The 20,256-nt window shown below is 33.3% G+C and overlaps 1 protein-coding gene and 1 long non-coding RNA gene across 10 annotated transcripts; both read right to left on the reverse strand.

Annotated features, from left to right (window-relative positions):
• Positions 1–1,067: 1,067 nt before the first annotated feature.
• LOC125370697 lies at positions 1,068–3,220 on the reverse strand. The gene is made up of 3 exons (XR_007216743.1): positions 3,106–3,220; positions 1,808–2,241; positions 1,068–1,734 (listed from the first exon to the last, which is right to left on the reverse strand). It is a non-coding gene; the product is annotated as an uncharacterized LOC125370697 (long non-coding RNA).
• Positions 3,221–9,136: 5,916 nt separating this feature from the next.
• LOC8277705 lies at positions 9,137–19,442 on the reverse strand. 9 transcript variants are annotated; one of them, XM_048376798.1, is made up of 7 exons: positions 18,490–19,442; positions 17,184–17,717; positions 16,872–17,067; positions 15,299–15,644; positions 12,173–12,368; positions 9,718–9,810; positions 9,137–9,328 (listed from the first exon to the last, which is right to left on the reverse strand). In XM_048376798.1, exons 1-3 carry the CDS (start codon positions 19,309–19,311, stop codon positions 16,957–16,959), a joined length of 1,467 nt encoding a protein of 488 aa, XP_048232755.1. In that variant the 5' UTR covers positions 19,312–19,442; the 3' UTR covers positions 9,137–9,328; positions 9,718–9,810; positions 12,173–12,368; positions 15,299–15,644; positions 16,872–16,956. The 9 variants fall into 9 exon arrangements, with proteins under 9 accessions (XP_048232755.1, XP_048232753.1, XP_048232757.1 ...); XM_048376796.1 differs by lacking the exon at positions 12,173–12,368; XM_048376795.1 differs by lacking the exon at positions 9,137–9,328 and having other exon boundaries at positions 9,497–9,810.
• Positions 19,443–20,256: the final 814 nt, after the last annotated feature.

The following is a 20,256-nucleotide window of genomic DNA, read 5'->3' on the forward strand; positions in this document are numbered from 1 at the left end:
TTTAGTAAATATCGAAAATATTAATTTACTAAAATGCCCTCCAAAAATGATGAAATTAAAATTTTTAAAATTTACGGGTATTACATTTATGATGTAGAAGCTGTAATGCCAGTTGAAATAGGAATGCTGACGTTTAGGATTCAATACTTTCATGAGAAGAAAAATGAGGATTATAAGAGACTATGATTAGACTTTCTTGAAGAGCGGAGAACAGACACCAACATAAGAAACAAAGCTTACAAGCATAAGATGGCCAAGTACCATGATTAGAAAGTCCAACTTCAATCATTCTCGGAAGGCGAACTAGTAATGAGAAGAGCTGACATTGGCAAAGAAGGAGCTAGTGTTGGTAAGCTATAGCCTAATTAGGAGGGCTCTTATAAGGTCGTCAAAGTACTCAAAGGAGGTGCATACAGAGTCATCCGAGGAAAGCCCAATCTGAGGCATTTTAAAGTGTAAACTTTTTACTATTTTCTTATTACATTTTTATTTTTTGCTCATTAATAAAGTACATTCTTCTTAGAACATTATCAATGCACTCTCTCAAAAATGTCATTCTAGGCGCATCGCACTCAAGTCAGAGTACTTGGCACATTATCAGTGCATTCTCTCAAAGACGTAATTCTAGACGCACCGAGCTCATCTCGGAGCACTTAGCACATTATCAATGTATTCTCTCAAAGACGCCATTCTAGGCGCATCAAGCTCATCTTAGAGTACTTAGCACATTATTAATGCATTATATCAAAGACACCATTTTAGGCGCATTAAGCACGTATCAAAATATATAGTACACATGATAACGTATTATTTTAAAAGGAAATTTATATGCATCAAGCTTTGAATTAACAGATTACTGAGTTCTTAGTAAAACATTCTAGTTCAAGTATGAAAGCTTGTCCCTTAAATAATACTAAGTTCTTATACTTGGAAAATCTTTATTTATGTCAGTTCATCATAATTACCAAGCTACTATACTTAGCAAAATATTATGATTAAAAAAGAGTATATATGTTTCTCTACTCGAGCAAAGTTAAAGCATGAAAAAGCAAACATAAGAGATCAGGTTAGGTCAAGGAAAAAAGTAAATTTCATTAATATGGAAAAGGATCACAAAATTTTTTTAGCTCCGGACTTCTTAACAGTGTCCCGAGCTTCCATGAGGTCACCCTCTACATTCAGATTGTCTCCCGAAAGAGGAATTAAATTAGCTACCTCATCACAAACCATCGTTGCCTGCCCGCCATCCTTAATTTCCTAACCAGCCTTCTTCCGAGATTTATTTCTGATTTTCTCAATGTCCATTTCTTCTAAAAAGCTCAAATCGACATCTGAAAACTCATTCTTGACAGTCTCCTTCACTGCCTCCTCACAGCTGGTAAGAAGAAAAGACATCTTGGAATAGAAGCTTTCTTTCTCAGCCTCCAAGCTCTTGATAGTAGAGGACTGATCAGCAAACTTCGAAGATAGTGAGGTGCATTCAAGCTCTAAATCAGCAACCCTCTAGTTGGATGTCCTCTTCTCTGCTAAGGTTTAGTTGAGCTAAGTAGTTGCATTCTCAGCCTAAAGCTGAGCTGCTTGAAGGTCGCCTTCTAATTTCTTCTTTTTGGCAGAGAATTCGTTGGCTTGCTTCCATAGCACAAATTCAGCAGTTTCGGCACGTGTCTAATCATGCAAAGCTTGCTGGCTCAGCTACCTTTCATAATATTTTCAAGCATTGCCCAAAGTCATAGCCTACCAAAGTAAGAAGAATACAAAAGTGATGATGAAAGATAAATTAAGATGCAAGTATAAAAGATCGGTATACCTGAAGAATGAGAGACATCTGCTGAGCATGAAGCTCGCCCGGGTGGACGCTCTCTAAGCTCTCTTGTGTCTACTGGAAAGTTTATTAGATTGGTGAGCTCTTTGGCTAAAAGAGGCATCTGCATAGTAGTCGTTATCGTACGGTATTTCTTTTCAAGGTATGGCCGAGGAACAAGGCACTTGCTAAAGGGATGGGTAAACTTGACCTCAATGCAGTCATCTTCATTAATAAGACGAGAACGCCCATAGAGGAAGATAGAGGCGATGCGAGCGTACCAACCTCTTAATCAGTATTTGATGACGTGGTCACCAGCTGACCAATATTATCTTTCGGGATAGCTTCCTCAGCAATGGGCTGCGAAGGGTCGGAAGATGTAGTAGTCATTTTCGTGCCTTTAATAAGCTTCGCCCTCTTTAGTTGCTTCAAATTAATCACTGCAAAACAATTTATAAGTTTTACAAAAGTCAATAAATGATTAGACTACCGAATAAGGCAGGCCGAGTAGTTATACTTGACAAGCTACCACCTAGCTTAGCTCCTTATTCGGAAGATTAGAGCTCGTCCAAAAACTGTAAAATGAAAGGAGATACAGGAACCCTCTTCTTCCTCACACTCATGAGAGTTCGCTATTAAGAATATCCTCTTTTGAGGAAAGTTTGGTCTATTTTTTAAGGTCATGCTAGTTATGAACAGAAGAAATAAGAACATCAGAGATTTTACATCCAGACCTAGCTCTAATATAAATGAAAGAATACTCAGAAGCCCGAGCAACAAGATAAAAATGAGAAAAAGAAACAAGGAGAAGGTACGATCTTAAAATTCTTGCACAATTGTCTAAATGCCACTAATATACGAATAGAGTTAGGATGAAGCTGAGTAATTACAACATTCATAAACTAAATGACCGATTTTAAGAACATATATAAAGAAGATGAAGTCCAGCTTTAAGATGATATTCGAAAAGGACAAAATGTCCATCCCTAGGGGTACTATTGCCTAAAAAGTCTTTTGGGCATTCTTTCAAAGTATAAACTATGGGGATCTTATAGCTATTTTGCACTACACTCAGACGACTAGAATTCATTTTTGAGGGGTAGAGGTAATGATCATTTTAATGATCAAACTCATCCCCCTCTGAAGAAGAACCAGGCTCATTGGTGTTCTTCAGGATGAGAAATAGTTTCCTCTTCATCTATTGACTCTATGGGAAAGTTTTAAGAAGGTGACAATGTTGAGTCCATGATAAACAAGAAAAGAAACTAGGGAAAATATAAATTAAAGAGTGAAAGGATACTTACTGGTGAAATCTGCAAGTTAAAATGAGCAAAACTTGACACAATTAGATTAAAAAAGAAGCGGCAGGAGAAGAGAAAACCATAATACAATTGAAGAAATGGCAAAGAGTATTTGCTAGAAGAAAGAAGTGGAATATATAAGATAAGAAAAATACTGAAAATGCCTTCAAGCGTTAGAGGAGGAATATTCTAGAGTGCAAGGATAGAATAGTAAATCACAGAACAACATGAAAAGTAGCATCCATTATGAGGGGCGTAACGAATGAAACATAAGGAGACACGCCAGATGTCACATTTACTTAGCATTCGAAATCTAAAGAAAAGGTATGACCGAGCTTGATTCTTGCCAATGATCTTCTCAAACTTGAACAAATATTCCTTGATCCTGACCATCGGAAAATCAAAATCTCGCTCCTTATATGGCAGAAATTACTGAATGTGAGCAAATAGGTAATACCGAGCATAAATACTCTCCGGCAAGACGGGACAAATGATAACAGAGCATTATAAAGCTAACCTGTTATGTCTAAGAAAGACGGGTTTCACCAAGTTTGTATCTTAGTATAATATAGAGTTTTAGAGACTATATCATAATCAAACTCTAATTGAAGACTCTGACATGACCTAGAACTCTGTTGATAGCCAAGAAGAAAAGTCCTAATATAATTAGGACGACCTACATCTACAGAGTTCTTCTCCTATTAGGACGAGGAGACTATCAATGTCTATATAAGAAACCATTACACAATGTTACATGCAATTTTACACACTCAATATACTTAAAGCTACCTTTTCACAAATTACTAACTTAATCATCAGATTAAGCGGCTGGAAAACCCCGTCCGACGCTTTATAAAATTGAAATCTATACAAATAGATGCTTAAAACTGCATACATGTTCTAAACTTCCAATGCATAAACATATATATTAAAAACAAACTTCCAATGCATAAACATATATATTAAAAAGTTCAACATGAAAGAATCAAAAATAGATTTTTGACGATGTCTTATGACATAACTCTTTCTAAATATATGCGCCATAAACACTCATTGAGAAAGATGTTATTAATAGAATGATTTATGCTAAAGCACAATATTCAATTATGTACATATGTCATGTTATCTACCAGACTTTATGGTTATTCTAGATGTTGATTGTAAATTACATAGAATAAACTTACAAGATAGATTCATTTCATTTTTAAAAAGGAAAGCATGACTTTTAAAAAGAGTTCCAAAAAGATCATTTTTACAACTTAAGCTCAATACATCTCATTTATTTGAGAAAATATATGAGAGATATGTAGATCTTTAAAATTCTTTTTAAGAATAAGATGTGATCCTTAAGTATTGTTGATCTAAAGAGTTAGATAGACAATATTGCTATTTTCAAAGAACTAAAGTCTCATCTACAATCCAAAATATTGTATTGGAGCATTACTAATAAATGACTTATTAGTAAAATATAAAGATAAAACAAATACCTATTGAGAATAACAAAGTTGATCCTCCAACAAAATTGTTTGATCTAGCAAGAACATGATCATCATAAGAAAGAGTTTAGTATTGGATACCATAATGATTGGCTTTGACAGTGTTTAAGTGCAAGTGAGAGGTTGTTAGAGTATGCCCTGAAAACAAAGAGTTGTCAAATGATCTGTGTTAATTTATATATCACAATTGCTGGCATACAATTATACTAAAGGCATTATTCAACGCTAATGGTACAAGTAGTTGGGTATTATCAAGGAATAATCCAAACCGTTAAAGATAAACACCATGGAATGTAAATACAAATATAAGAGAAATTATAAAACAAGTTTATAATAATGAGGTTCTTATTAGATACGTTCCTAAATTTTGTTCATAGTCGATGTTTGATCAAGAATTAGATATTGATCGTTGAACATTGATCTAATGCTGGAGACTACCATAATGTGTTATCACTTACATATAAAATAAGCAATCTATCCCATAAGGTTAAGGAATGGAGATTCTGAGCTAAGCATATGGGTGCTTGTTACAAGAACAAGTTCATTAAACATGACCTACTCAGTAGTCTATATGGAATTTACCTCAAACGTTTATGGACAATACTTTTGTGACAATCATGTAAAATGTGATCCTTAGACTTGAGATAACAATGTATTATTTTATATGAGGATTACTATATTTGATATTATCTTATGTTCTCCTATCCATAGAGCGCTCAAGGGATAGTCATTGATCACAGTTAGAGTCATATGAAGATAATAAATTATCAATAAAGAATTCATTACTTAAGGTAACATGTCATGGGACTGATAATTCTTGATATACTTTAACATAGAAATTCTTGGCTAATGTTGTATGAATGATGATTATGAAAAGTGTTTTATAGATCTTATTCAAGATGTTATATGCAATTATCAAGAACAAATATGATTAGTTCAATTATAAAGTTCACATTTACATCCATGCTCTATGAACCAATTGGGATAAAAGTACAATGAAAAGTTTGAATTATATTGTAAGATTGTTTATTATAAAGGTTGATTAAAAACCACTTTAATTATTCCTACACATTTAGGTGGTCATGATGCATTGCTATATGCCAAACTTGATCTATCAATATGGATTAATTTAAATTAGAGAATTAACATTGAAATAAAGAAGTTTAATTCATAATTTATTTTCATTACCAACATGTTAGAAACCTTTTGGATTACACGCAAATAGCCTTTAAGTGAGGATTAAAATAAGACTTTAAGCATTGGGCTTAAGCTCATATACATTGGGTTTAATTAAAGGTTAATTAATTAAGAGTTAATGAGCATTGTATAATGGGCCTATGATTGGTGTATTATCCATGGATTAGTTTTTATATTAATTAAAGTCCATTAAGAATAACAAAGCATAACTTAAAATAAGTTAAAGTTTTGTAGAAATCCTAAATCCTTAAGAACTTTGATTAAAGGTTATATATATTGAAAAAGATGCATATAGGGTGGCACGGTTAAGGTTGAAAAAGAATGATAGCATATCCAAGAGAGAAAAACGTGTTCTTTGAGATACATACCCTAGGTGAATCAATCAATAAGATTAATTAATTCATCCCCTTTGCTTGGAACTAGCATTCAATCTTCAACATCTCTTCTTAATCTCCTAAAAGTGGTTTAATAAGATCTTTGCTTAGAAGCTTGTATGGATCACCAAAAGAGACTGGTCACTTGAGTAGCTTTGAAGTACATCAATCATCCTTGAAGAATCAAGAATCAATAAAGCAAGAAGCATTCATTGGATTGGCCGAAACTCCCATTTTAAGCCTTCTCTATCTTTTGCTTATTTTCTGTGTTATGACTATCTTAATTAATGAGATCCTTGTGGGAGTTGAGAAAAAACTTAAATTACTTCCATTGCGCCTTTCCTTATATTTTAATATCAATTTCTAACATTGATCCTCCCACAAGACATGAACATGTGGAAAGTAATTATAATTTAGTATAATAGTTAAGGAAGCATGAAAAGGAGATTGTTCCAGCGCACACCTCATTTCTCGAAAAAGATTTTGAAATTGATCAATACAAAAAGTTTATCACCGACCTGTAAAAGAAGAATTCTAAGAAAAATTTAGAAGTTATGGGTTCTAAGTTGGATAAAGGCGAAGGATGTTAAGTTAGAGCTAGAAAAATTGCAAGACGTGAGATTTGATGTGAATTTTATTTGGCATTTAATTATGCAAAATGTGTTTATATTCATATAATTGTTAAAATTATATAAAACTATTTTTATAGCCTCACCTAACTGGTCAAGCTTTTGGGTGAAATGGTTCTTTAATATAGTATCAAAACTTTTGTAATTGAAATGTCTAAAGTTCAATCTTTGACCACCCCTATATTAGTAATCATTGTATCTTTTTATGCTTCTAGCTCAATGAGCATTCGCGTGCAAAGATATGTTAGAGATATAAAATTATTCTCAGAATCTTGCCTAACAGTTTAATCTTTTGAATAGAATGATTCTTCAAGAAAACAAAAAGAAGAAAAAGAATATAAGATTAGTCGAAGTCTAATGTCCCATTTATCACTTAGGTCAAGCTTAAAAACACTTTGATCTGTGCTAGTTTTCTTGGTGAAGTCATGTCATATGAGCAATTTGCATAACTTTTCTTATAATGACTAATGATACAATCCCTGCTAAAAGAAACTTGATCCAGAAAGAAAATTGTTGGTCTTTGGCATGGATCAGGATGAGGTTTTCTTATATGTTTCAGATAGATTTTATTCCCTTTTTACATTGCTAGGTTGTGGTTTGCACAGAAAGAGTTTCAAGCAATAGCATATGTTTTCCATAGACGTCAACAGCATAACCCCACGCTACTGCAATAGTCCAAGCAAACCAACGTTCATATTAAATTGTTTCTTTTGCAAAATCCTCTGAGAATCAACAACCATAGATCTAGAGAGATACTTTATACAATTTATAATTGTCATGTTAGGGGGATCGGGTCTAATTGATCCAAATAATGGAAAGATACAATGGTGACAGTAGATGTGAAGTCAACAAACCAAATAAATTGCCTTGAACATTAACCTAGAAAGTGTTCAATATAAGAACAAAAACTTTAGCTGAATTGGAAAAAAACAAAGATTATACATATTATAAAACACTAAGATACAAATAATTCCATTTAATTTTTAATAATTCTATAATTATTAAGAGAATGATGTGGGTGTATATTATAGTCATGATATAACTGTTAAAAGTTAATATTCATTATCATTGCAGTAAAAAAAGAAAAGAAGATGATGTTATGTCTAAATACGGAGCACTAAACCATGTTGCCAATACTAGTTAGTATATTTAAATTTTGAAGTAAAACATGTTCACTATTAATTTGGGAAAGCCATATGAACCACATCGTATTGTTGAAATGCAACAAAATCCTTCATTATATGTTATGTTTTACGTACATTTGAAAGATCAACTTATTATTATTTTATTGAATCATATGATTAATATTCTGAATGATACTCGATCCAAACAAAAATCACTGCTTGCTACCTAAACCTTTGTGAACACCAGGTAAGTGACTATCCAAAAGTGAAATGGGTGACTTTTTGTTTAAAACTTGAACCAATAACACCAATAATTAAACCAGCTAAGAGTCCAGTCACCATTTTAACCAATTTTGATAAAGCTTTTTCCATTATCAAATATTTTAATGGAGTTTTTGCTCTTTTCTTTTAAATTTTTCAAATTCGTTAATCAAATATATTTGATTCTCACTTTAAGCGTTAAATCGCAATCCAGCTTTAAGCACCAAAGTTGTCTAGATTTAACCACCAATTAACTGTTGATTGATTGGGTCTCATTTTTTAAATAATTCTATTGAAGTGAAATGAATTTTGGACAAAAGGGTAGTTTTGCCTCTTAAACTTATGTCTAACAGTCAAATATACTCAATTTAAACTTATTCAACAAATATAATCGTCTGAACTTATATCCAATGGTCAAGTACATCTACTCTAAATCTTTTTAGTGAATAGCCTTTTGAAAATACACTTAATTTATCTTTTTTTTTAAATAACATTAAACTTCTAAATTTTAATTAAAATATAGAAATTAGAAAAAATATTTATTTCATCAATTTATTAATGCAATATCTAATGAGACACTATACAAGAGCGTATTTAGCAAAATTTAAAATTTAAAGTCAATTAATCTGAAAATGACAAATATTAAAAAAAATTAAGTCAAATTTTAACTTTTTTAGAAATTAAATTAGTCTATAACATGTTATTTTTGAATAAATTAAATTCAAATTTTAAATTTTTATCAATCACGTTTTTATATAACGCATCACTAAGATATTATATAAATAAATTAATAAAATAAATATTATTTTTAAATTAGATATATATATGACCATTGCATATAAATTTAAAAAGATTATTTATAAAAAAATATTTTAAATTGAATATATTTAACCCTTTAGTATAAATTCAAAAAATTATTTGCTGAAAAATTAGGTGTATTTAATCCTTCAACATAATCAAGAACTCAAATGACCCTTTGTCCATTGAATTTTTATTGGAATTCTTTGATTCAAAGAGGGCAGAGTTTGCGCAATTCTTGAACTATTTTGACTGAAAAGAAAATAGTATATTTCTAAGCTCAATAAAAGTTAATAGGGATGCTACCGAACCATAAGATAGGGAAGTCTCGTAGGAAAACAAGGTACCTGAAAAAATTTGAAACAAACACTGGAGCTCAGAGACGAACTCATTAGTAGAAAATAAGAAGCAAAAAACCACTGTGAAAGCAAGATATAAAGTAATGCTGGCCTTGATGACTACTGCAAACAAGATATCGTCAGGAAAATTTATAACCAGAATCTAGCAAACTTTAATTCAAAAATAAATAAACAATTAATCAATTAAACAAAAAGATTTCGTATAATTCGCCAACAATCAAAATTTCATGGCCTACTGACCCCACTAAACTCTTCTGCAAGTTATATGCACAAAATAATTCCATAAAATGTTAATTCATATGGAATGTTCAACTCCCAGTGTTAGTTAATAGTCATAATATGTCAGTTTTTCCATTCTTGTCTGTGTGATGGCCTACCTTACAATACATCTTTCCTTTCATTAAAATCCCATGGTCATTGTTGCGCCATTGGAAACTTTGGTTTCCCTTATGATTTGAGCACTCCTGTCACTGAAATTAAGAGAAAATTCAGCAAAAGAATAAGGATGAGAGAAACAAGCATCAGCTAAAGCAATTTTTCAAATTCTAGCAGGAAACTGAAAACTTGTCAATTATGAACAAGCGCTCTTACACTTTTAACAATTTTTTATCACTAAGCAAAGAACCGGTCAGACTGGCACTTTTTGATTCTAAGTTTTCCAGAATCAGCAAATCCACATGGAGAATTTTGTTAAAATTAAAGTCACCAACAAGGATGCCATGAAAGACTGATCATTAGTTAATTTCTTATCATTATTATCATCTCTTATGATTTATATAAGCAAAATCAGACTCACTAAACCCAGTAAGCAAAAGGAAATCACCACCTAAACCAATCTAAAGAAATTAGGTTGTCACACTGATCAAACTCTCTTACAAAATACAATCAAAATACAAGCTATAAAATAATAAACACCCACACATGAACTATCCTTATTTGATGGTGAAATCATCTCAATTTGAAAACAAAATTGAAGATAAATGATAAAGAGTAAACTAAATATTTTATTTACGCAATAAAATAAAATTAAGTGAGAAGTTCAATGACCAGAAGTGTAATTTAACCTTTCAACTAGAAATGAGACTTAAGTTGGCATTTACTTTGAGAAAATTATTGTGCACATTCATCTCTGATTTTTAAACAATCTAGGTAAAGAATGTAGAAAACATGTTTTACCGACAAAACTTAAAAATCACTTTCCTAGAGCTCCAAAACCAAGTATAGAAATATGATCTCTAGGTCTAAAATTTGGAAGTTACTCCAAACTTGAAAAGATGTACAGAACTACATGCAATGGGTAAAACAGGACTATCAATTTTCTATTGAATTTTGAAACATGCAGCTTTCTGTTTTACCATACTTGAAACAAAACTTGTGAAAATATAAAAATTTCATATCTAAAGCTGATATAAAATTTTAGGAACTGGAAAAGAATTTTCTTTTTTGATTGGTAAGCACAATTCAAACTCTCCTATTTTCCTTAAATATAATTTGGATTACTAAGAAATGCGTGACCACAACTTAAATAGCTTAACTCTGGTTTATTTCAGAAAAGATAAATGCTGCAATGATGCATCAACATATTTTGTCTGATTTCAGCACTCATAGTTTTAGAAACTAAGAAAAACAAAATACCAGGGAAAAAGAAAATATTTAAAACAAAGGGCCTGTTCATCTTTGTTTTCCTATTCTCTTTTCTTCCTGTAATTTGAGTGAAGAATCAAAAATATTATATTCTTTAATCAAGAGAGTTAGACCCATATATATACACAATACATACAATCCTAATTTAAATAGAACTAGAACTCTTAATTAAATTAGGTCTTCTAATTACTATATACAATCCTATACAACTTTCATAACACTGCCCCTCAAGCTGGGGCATAGATATTAAATCATGCCCAACTTGTTACAGAGATAATCAACTTAAATCCCATTAAGAGCCTTCATGAAGATATCTCCTAGTTGTTCTCTTGTCTTCACATAACCTGTGGGAATCAATCTTTGTTGAATCTTCTCATGAACGAAATGGAAATCAATTTTAATATGCTTAGTTCGTTCATAAAATACAAGATTGGATGCAATGTGAAGAGCAGCTTGGTTATCACACAACTTAGCTGGTACTGAAGTTTTAAGTCCTACTTCAGTTAAAAGCCGATACATCCACGTTATTTCACATACTGCCTTGACCATAGCTCTATACTCTGACTCCACACTTGAACGCGAGACAACATTTTGCTTCTTACTTTTCCATGACCAAATTCCCTCCAACAAATACACAATAGCCTGAAGTAGATCTTTAATCATCCTTGGACCCCGCCCAGTCAGTATCTGAAAAACATTCAATTCTATTATGACCATGACTACCATATAATATTCCTTGCCCAGATGCTCTTTTTAAGTAGCACAAAATTTGTTCGACAATTGTCTAGGGATTAACTGTTGGATAGGACATGTACTGACTCACCACACCAACGAAATACGCAATATTTGGACGAGTCACAGTAAGATAATTCAACTTTCCAACCAATCTTCTATATCTCTCAAGAAGTACTGCATGGCTTAGCTCTCAACTTTCCTGTCTTTAACAATAGTTCAAGTACATATTTCCTTTGAGATAAAAATATTCCCTTCTTACTTCGTATTACCTCAACACCCAGGAAGTATCTCAATATTTTCAAATCTTTGGTATGAAACTGAGTGTGGAAAAAAGATTTAAGGAATGAAATCCCTTTAGTGTCACTCCAGTAATGACAATATCATCCACATACACAACTAACAAAATTATACCTATAGCAGAATGCTTAAAGAAAACAGAATAATCCGATTTACTTTTCTTCATGCCGAACTTCTCAACTGCCTGACTGAACTTTCCAAACCAAGCACGAGGACTCTGCTTCAATTTGTACAGAGACTTATGAAGATAGCAAACTTTCCCATACTCCCCCTGAGCAACAAAGCCAGGCGGTTGCTCCATATAAACTTCCTCCTGAAGATCCCCATGGAGAAAAGCAATCTTGATGTCTAACTGGTGAAGAGGCCAATTATAAGTAGCAGTCATAGAAATAAACAATCTTATAAAAGTCATCTTAGCAACATGAGAAAATGTATTGGAATAATCTACCCTATAAGTCTGAACATATCCTTTAGCAAAAAGACGGGCTTTTAATCTTATAATGGATCCATCAAGATTCACTTTAACAGCAAATACCCATTTACACCCAATAGCCTTCTTAGCTGCAGGCAAATCAACCAAGGTCCAAATACCATTATCCTCTAAAGCACTCATCTCCTCAATCATAGCCTTACGCCAACCAGGGTGAGAAAGGGCTTCTTTAACAGTCTTAGGAATATATATAGAATCTAGAGATGCAATAAAAGAAGAAGATGACAACAATTGATTATAAGACACAAAGGCAGACATTGCTTACCTTTACGAAGAGTAATAAGATCATCATTAGAGACTGGATCTAATGACGAAAGAGCTAGTTCAGGACATGGATCTGGAGGGGCTGATCGCCGAAAATAAACTTATACTATAGGTGGCTTAAGTTTATCAAGAGTAGGTGTAACAGTATAAATTAACAAATCCCCATCCTCCCCCTAACTTAAAGGAGGAGTAGATGGAAAGAAAGATGTATCTTCTAGAAAAGCAACAACAACTGACACAAGATATCTGTTAAGAGAAGGGCAGTAACATCTATATCCTTTTTGAACACGAGAATACCCAAAAAAAACACACTTCAAAGCTTTTAGATCTAGCTTGATAACCTGAGTACGAACATCCCGAACAAAGGATGTACACCCGAGTATCCTAGGCTCAATAGGAAACAGTGTTTTAGTTGGAAACAGAACATGATAAGGAGTTTTACTTTGAAGGACAGATGAAGACATACGGTTAATTAAGAAACATGTTGTGGAAACTGCATCACCCCATAAATGTTTAGGAACCTTCATTTGGAATAACAAAGCTCGTGTAGTTTCAAGGTGTATTTTTTCTTTCAGCAATTCCATTTTGAGATGGTGTATTTACACAAAATATTTGATGAAGAATGTAATGTTTAAGCATGTAAGTTTGAAAGGATTCTGATAAGTACTCTTTAGCACTATCACTTCTCAATATTTCTACATAAATATTAAATTGTATTTTAATTTCAGCACAAAAAGTAGAAAAATGAGAAACACCTCCGAACGGTTTTTCATTAGATATAACTCTGTCATACGAGAGTAATTATCAATAAAAGTAACAAAATATCTATACCCAATTTTGGACTCAACTGGACATGGACCCAAACATCTGAATGGACTGACTCGAAAGGAGCACTAGCTCGTTTATTGACTCTAGGACTTGAACTAAGACGATGATGTTTAGCAAGCTGACAAGACTCACAATTTATTGAAGACAAACTCTAAAACTAAGGACAAAGTTGTTTTAACACATGGAGAGATGGGTGGCCCAACCTACAATGTATTTCAAAAGGGGTTACCACTCCAGAACAAATTATAGATCTTAGAATTTGTGTATCAAGAATGTAGAGACCCCCACACTCACGTCCTTTACCAATAATCCTCTTCGTCATAAGATCTTGAAATAAGTAATGATCGGGAAGAAAATGAGATACAACAATTAAGACTACGAGTGAGTTTACTTACAGAAATTAAATTAAATGATAGTTCTAGTAAACTAAGAACTAATGATGAAGAAAGTGTCGGTGTGGGATTAATTGTGCCAGACCCAATAACAGAAGACGCTGACCCATCTGCTAAAGTAACTGGAAAGGTAGATTTATGTGACTGAAAGGTAGAGAATAATTTTGAATTACCTGTCATATGATCTGTAGCACCAGAATCAATGACCCATTTCGAAGAGGAGGAAACAAGACATGTATTGGTTTTACCTAATTCGACAATGGCAGTAATGGGAGGAGATTTGAGTTTTTAGTGATTTTTGGTATTGGACAAATTTTGCATATTCATCTGCAGATACCATTACAGGCTTCTCAGAGGTATCCGTGGTGGATGTAACATGGGCGGACTGAGTTTTCTTCTACTGCAACTTCCTGCAATCTCGCTTCATGTCCTAGTTTATGACAGTAGTGACACACTATCTCTCCTGACTCTTGTCCACGTGTATTAGTATTCCTGTCATAGTTGCTAGATGCTATCCATTACTACCATTCCCGGTCTTGCATTGTTGTCTTCCTGATTCAGATGTAGTATTGCAACTAACCAGGACACTACTAAGCTGAACAGGTGAGGAATTTTTTGTACGAAGGACCTTACTAAAAACCTCTTGTAGAGAGGATATTTCTGAACTGGAAAGAATTTGAGATTTAACAGTCTCAAATTCTGAAAGGAGTCTGGCTAAAAAACTCATCACAGCCATCTTTTCACACTGAGCTTGTTGAATAGTTATATTATTACTAAATAGAAGCAACATATTAAGTTCCTTCATATGTTTTCTTGAAATCCATAAAATAGTTGGTGAGAGACTTATCACCTTTGTCTGCACTATAAAATGCTTTACACACATCATAAATTCGAGAAACATTCTCCTTTCCCAAATATAGGAATTCTAAATAACTCATTAATTCTTTGAATGTCCTACAATGAGTAACCATACCAACTACCTCACTATCAATAGAATTATGTATCTCTAAAAACAAGCGAGCATCTTCTCTCATCCAAGGTATTTTAGCATTCTCTTTTGGAGGATCATCAGTCAAATTGCTATCTATAGAAATACTTAGCAAATATAATTCAATAATTTGACGCCAATCAAGATAATTTGTAGCATTAAGTTTATGTTCCGTAATTTTTAACATCATCGGAACCACATCAGAAATAACCACAACCTTTTTCTCAGCCATATTTTATGAAGAACAAACCCAAATATAGAAAACAAAATCAGCCTAAAGAAATTTTCCGAAAAAATAAAATAAAAATAAAAAAACAAACCTGTACCAAAAGAGATCCCACACCACGACTAATATTGACCCAAACAGGTACACAGACAAGTTGTAGAAGTCAAGAGGAGTCAACCGACATAAACCGGAGCAATTTCCGGCTGCAGATGAGCCAGCGCATGGTATTATAGCAGAAAGCTTGTGGCGGCGTTTGTGGGCCACGCACAAGGTTTCTGGCGACGAAACTTCAGACGTAGGCTGATCGGCGGCAGGCAGTGAGAATAGCATAACACTGGAGAAGGGGGACCCAAGAAACCCTAACTTAGTTACCCAAAAAAAAATGGTGGCTGCTTCATTAAGCAGCAGCATGAAAAATTTCCAAAACCCCCTCTGCAGACCTGCTCCGATACCATATAATTTGAGTAAGGAATCCAAAAATCTTATATTCTTTAATCAAGAGAGTTACACCCATATATATATACACACAATACATATAATCCTAATCTAAGTAGAACTAGGACTCTTAAATAAATTAGTTTTTTAATTACTATATACAATGCTATACAATTTCCATAACACTTCCTAAAGAAAAAACACATAACCTATTTCTTTGAACTGTTGCATTTGTTTTTACTTCTTTCTGCTTTTCCTGTAAGTGTTCTAAACCTTGAAATAAAAATATGAAAGCCAGAAAACTTCAAGTCCTTGTAGCATTTCTTGTTTCCGTAAGTACTTATCTTCTCTCTCTAAGCTTTCTCCTTTATTAACAAAATAGTGGCTTTCCATCTCCACCTTATACTCCCCTCTCCTCTATTCATTACTAGAAATTGTTCTTTCCTTTGCAGTTCACTTCTAAACCTCCCCCAGTTTTCTATGTGATAATCACGGACCATTGGCACTGTTTATGGTTTTTCCCAAGTGGTGCATCAGATCTTACGACTAAGGTATGAGAGTTGCTGAATAGTTATGAATACTGTTTTTTGTCTTCATAAGAGTGCCTGATGGTGATTATATGAAGTTCAAATGACATGGTGGTTAACACATGAAGGTGACTTTTCGGTGGTTGCAAACAGTGGATTATTGTCGGTGGATGGTTGTCAGCCTGGCTGTAATTATGGAGGTAAAGGGGATGTTGAAGAGAAAGATTTGAGACTTTAAGACAAGTCTTATGGAGGAAAGAAATAGATGAAAAAAAAAAAAAAAAAGAAATTAATAAGGGTGTTTCTTCAAAAATAAAAATAGAAATAGTTTAGTGCTTCAAATAAATTATCCATGTTTCAAAAATTTACAATAATACCAAAGAGGCCCAAGGTACTTATTCACTGTTGCATCAAAGGCAACTCTGCTAACACATTATCAGTGATGCATAATGCATCAGGATACTTCCTATCTAGTTTATTTCTATTATAACTAAGAAGTTGCAAATTAAACTGATATCACAATAGGCACAGTTCTTCACAAAAGTGAATGAGATGCATATATTAAAGTCAGCAAACATACCCTATGATTAACTTCATAAATGAAAAACCACAAAAAACTATTTTAGTGCTTCTTTGGAAGTCAATCTTTCCTAAGAAACTACAAAACGAAGCAGATTCCAGGAACATCGTTAAGAAACGACTTACCCAAATAACGGACCAAAATTGATTCCAACTTCGAGAGCTTAATACGTAATTCCTTCTCTTTATAGCAGCAATTTCCCAGGTTAGGCTAGAAATGCATAGAAATCAGTTCATCCGTGCCACAATGCCTAATGTTAATTTCCATGGATTCATTAAATGAGGGAGAAATGTCACAACACTGTCGACGAGGAACTTTCATCTGAAATAACAATGGAACAACTTTCAAAAGGTTACATTTGCACAAACAAATAGAATATCAAATGAAACCTAAGAAAATAGCCAACTCATCTCAAATCAGGATTATCCAAAAAATACCTGTTGACTATAAGACTCTAGTTTACGAGAAAAGATTTTGATATGCTCCAGATTCTTGATGGCTTTAAATCTAGGGCATTTTCCAATATTGTGCCTGATGTAATTGCTCCAAACACCGTCACCAACAGATGTAACACTTTCCATATAGAAGACAGGTTGTCTTTTACATTGATCCCTAGGATATTCTCTCATATTGAACATATAATGGCTGGAGTCAACATTTGCACCTCTCCTCCATGGTCTAAAGGTCCTTTGTAGAGAAAGGAGATCTGGAAGAAGTTCGTTCCCTTCAAAAATCTGAATAGAATATCCCCATGCAACTGAAATCGTCAACAAATTTGTATGATCATAGCATACAGTTTGCTGCAAGATCCTGGTAGGATCAACATTAGCAGCTTCGAAAAGGTGCCCTAAAGCTTGAATCTTGCTCATATTCGGAAAGAGTGGGTCTGCAGCATCTAAATGATGAAGGGACAGCAAAGGTGATAATGGATGTGCAGAAAGCATGCCAAACAAATTCCCCCGCATATCAACCTGATAGAATTCAAATAAATGAGAAAACTATCATGACTCATCATTCCATCTCCCAAATTCAAAACAAAATTAAACCGATATAAAACAAAAGCTATCCCAATATAATGACATTCCATCATGTCATTCAGCTCAATTAAAATCTTTAAAGGAAAAAACAAAAGAAAAGTCAGCTATCCAAGCTGACAACATCAGCCAAGTAATGAATTTAATGAAACATGAAGTCACCATCAGTCACAAGAACCTGAATTATGATATGTTTACATAGAATAGAAAAGAGGGCAACAAACTAACATTGTTAAGAGATTACCTTCCCTCAGATTTAAACTGCCTGACTTTCTCACTTTTTGTGGAATTTCCCCATTAAATGGTCAATTAAGTGGAAGCTAAAAATGTGATTGATCACCAAAATGCTCAAATATTATAAAAGCCTTCAATGAATTAATACTGGAAAATACCTAATATTAAAATCTGAAAATTCTTGAATCTAAGAATATGCTATATGACCTGACCATACTATTTAGTCATAGACCACATTCTTCTTTTCAACCAAAACTAAAACATAAATTATAAAACTACTAACAGCGTAAATGTTTGAATTCATTGATTATTCGAAATGGTATCAGAGTTTTTACAATTGAGACCATCTTATTGGTTAGAACAACTATTAGGGCCTCATCTATGAGATTAAGCTTTTCAAATGACACGTTCTTTAACGAAAAAGAATCAAATTTAGGAAATGCATAATCAGCAAAAACTCAATAGACATATATACCTGATGAAAACCGGGTTCATGAGTCAAGCCAACACCCAACTCAGCCAAGCAAGAAAAAACCCTAGCATCACTCCCGTACAAATGACCATAGCGAACCAAACAGGAATCCAAAACCCTAGCCAAAACCTTAGCTAGTGAATAACTAATCACAAATCCACCACCGCCAAAACCCATATCAAACGAATACTTCATATTCTGTTCATAACTCTCTGAATTGCTCCCTATATAATACCACTTATTATGATCATAAAACGACAACGTTTTTACCAAACTATCCACAAAAAACACCGTATCATCATCTCCGAATACAAACCACCTAATGTCCGGTACATTTTTATCAACTGCTTCTTTTACCACACGCGCCACCCTGATCGCCGACCTTAGGCCCCCTTTGAAGGTGTAAGGGAAGCGAGAGGTGTCCTTGGAGATGATAACAGGAGGAAGCGTGGGGTCCACAGAGAGTGATGACGTGTTGACGTCGAGGAAAGCGAATGCACGCGTGGAATTAGGGTTGTACCAGAGACGGAGATAGGGTTCACGGCGAGTAAAGGAAGAGGAAGAGGAAGCGATAGAAAAGAGGAGGTGATGGCGCGTGGTGGGAGTAGAGATGGGAATGAAGGCGCGTGAGAGGGACGGCGGGGATGGAGAGTGGAAAATGAGGTGGAGAATTATGAGGAAAGAGAGTACTAAGAGAAGGTCTTTGAGACGTGAAGGTGCTAAACTTAGGGTTTTGCCAGTGGTGGTGGTCGTGGTCGGGGTCGTGGCGGTTACAGGTGGCATATTGGTAAGGCTTTTGTGCTTGCGTTTTCTGTTCAAGTACATATTATTTTGAGCAGCAGCAGCAGCAGCATGATCATCATCAGTAACTTTACAGACCGTCTGGCATTATGGCCGGTGAAAACGTATTGTAGAAAAACTATTTTGGGAAAATTAGTTTAATATTTGAAACAAGAATTTACGTTCTATTAATATTATGAATAATTCCAGCCAGTAAATTTTAAATGAATTTTAGTTGTAAAATTGATTTCAATAGATAGAGATTAATAGAGATCTAATGTTATTGAATCATTCAGAATTTATTGAAATTGATTAAAATTAAAAAAAGAAACAACTGAATTATAAAATTATTTTTTTTATTTTTTAATAACAAAATATTAATAATAAATCAAACAATAAAATCACCAATAAATGATACCAAAAGGATAAGCTATATTTATTATATTAACAGTAAGTTTAGATATAAATTACTATTATTAAGTTCTTTAAATATTAAGTATTACTAAATAAATCACGTAATTTTTATTATCAAAAAAATCAGATTTTATAAATTTTTCAACTATTTTATAAGAAAAATAAATAAACTATTAATAAAAATAATTCATAAATGTATTAAAAATTAGTTTATTAAATAAGAAATTGAAAAAAAATTGTTTTTAACGCCAACAGTGATCTTTGCTGAAGGCAAAAATAGCAAAAAACCATCCAAACAAACAGAGTAAAAATTTAGCAACGACGAAAGATGGTTTTGGGTTTTAGTACACACTTTGATTTTACCGAATGGAAACAGAAACAGGTGACAAGTGTAGCGTGGCCCATGTATCTAGAACTTGTCGTTATTTCAAAGTTCTGACCACTGTCTTGTATGTTGGCCAGCACATTGATTTTTGTCTTATAGAAATCATTTCTTTCTCTTTTCATTCAAAAATAAAACCTACAATTTCATCGATATAAATAAGAATGCTATCGTCAAAAATTATATAAAAAAAT

This window comes from Ricinus communis, chromosome 7, assembly GCF_019578655.1.
Source record: "Ricinus communis isolate WT05 ecotype wild-type chromosome 7, ASM1957865v1, whole genome shotgun sequence".
Classification (NCBI taxonomy): Eukaryota; Viridiplantae; Streptophyta; class Magnoliopsida; order Malpighiales; family Euphorbiaceae; genus Ricinus; species Ricinus communis.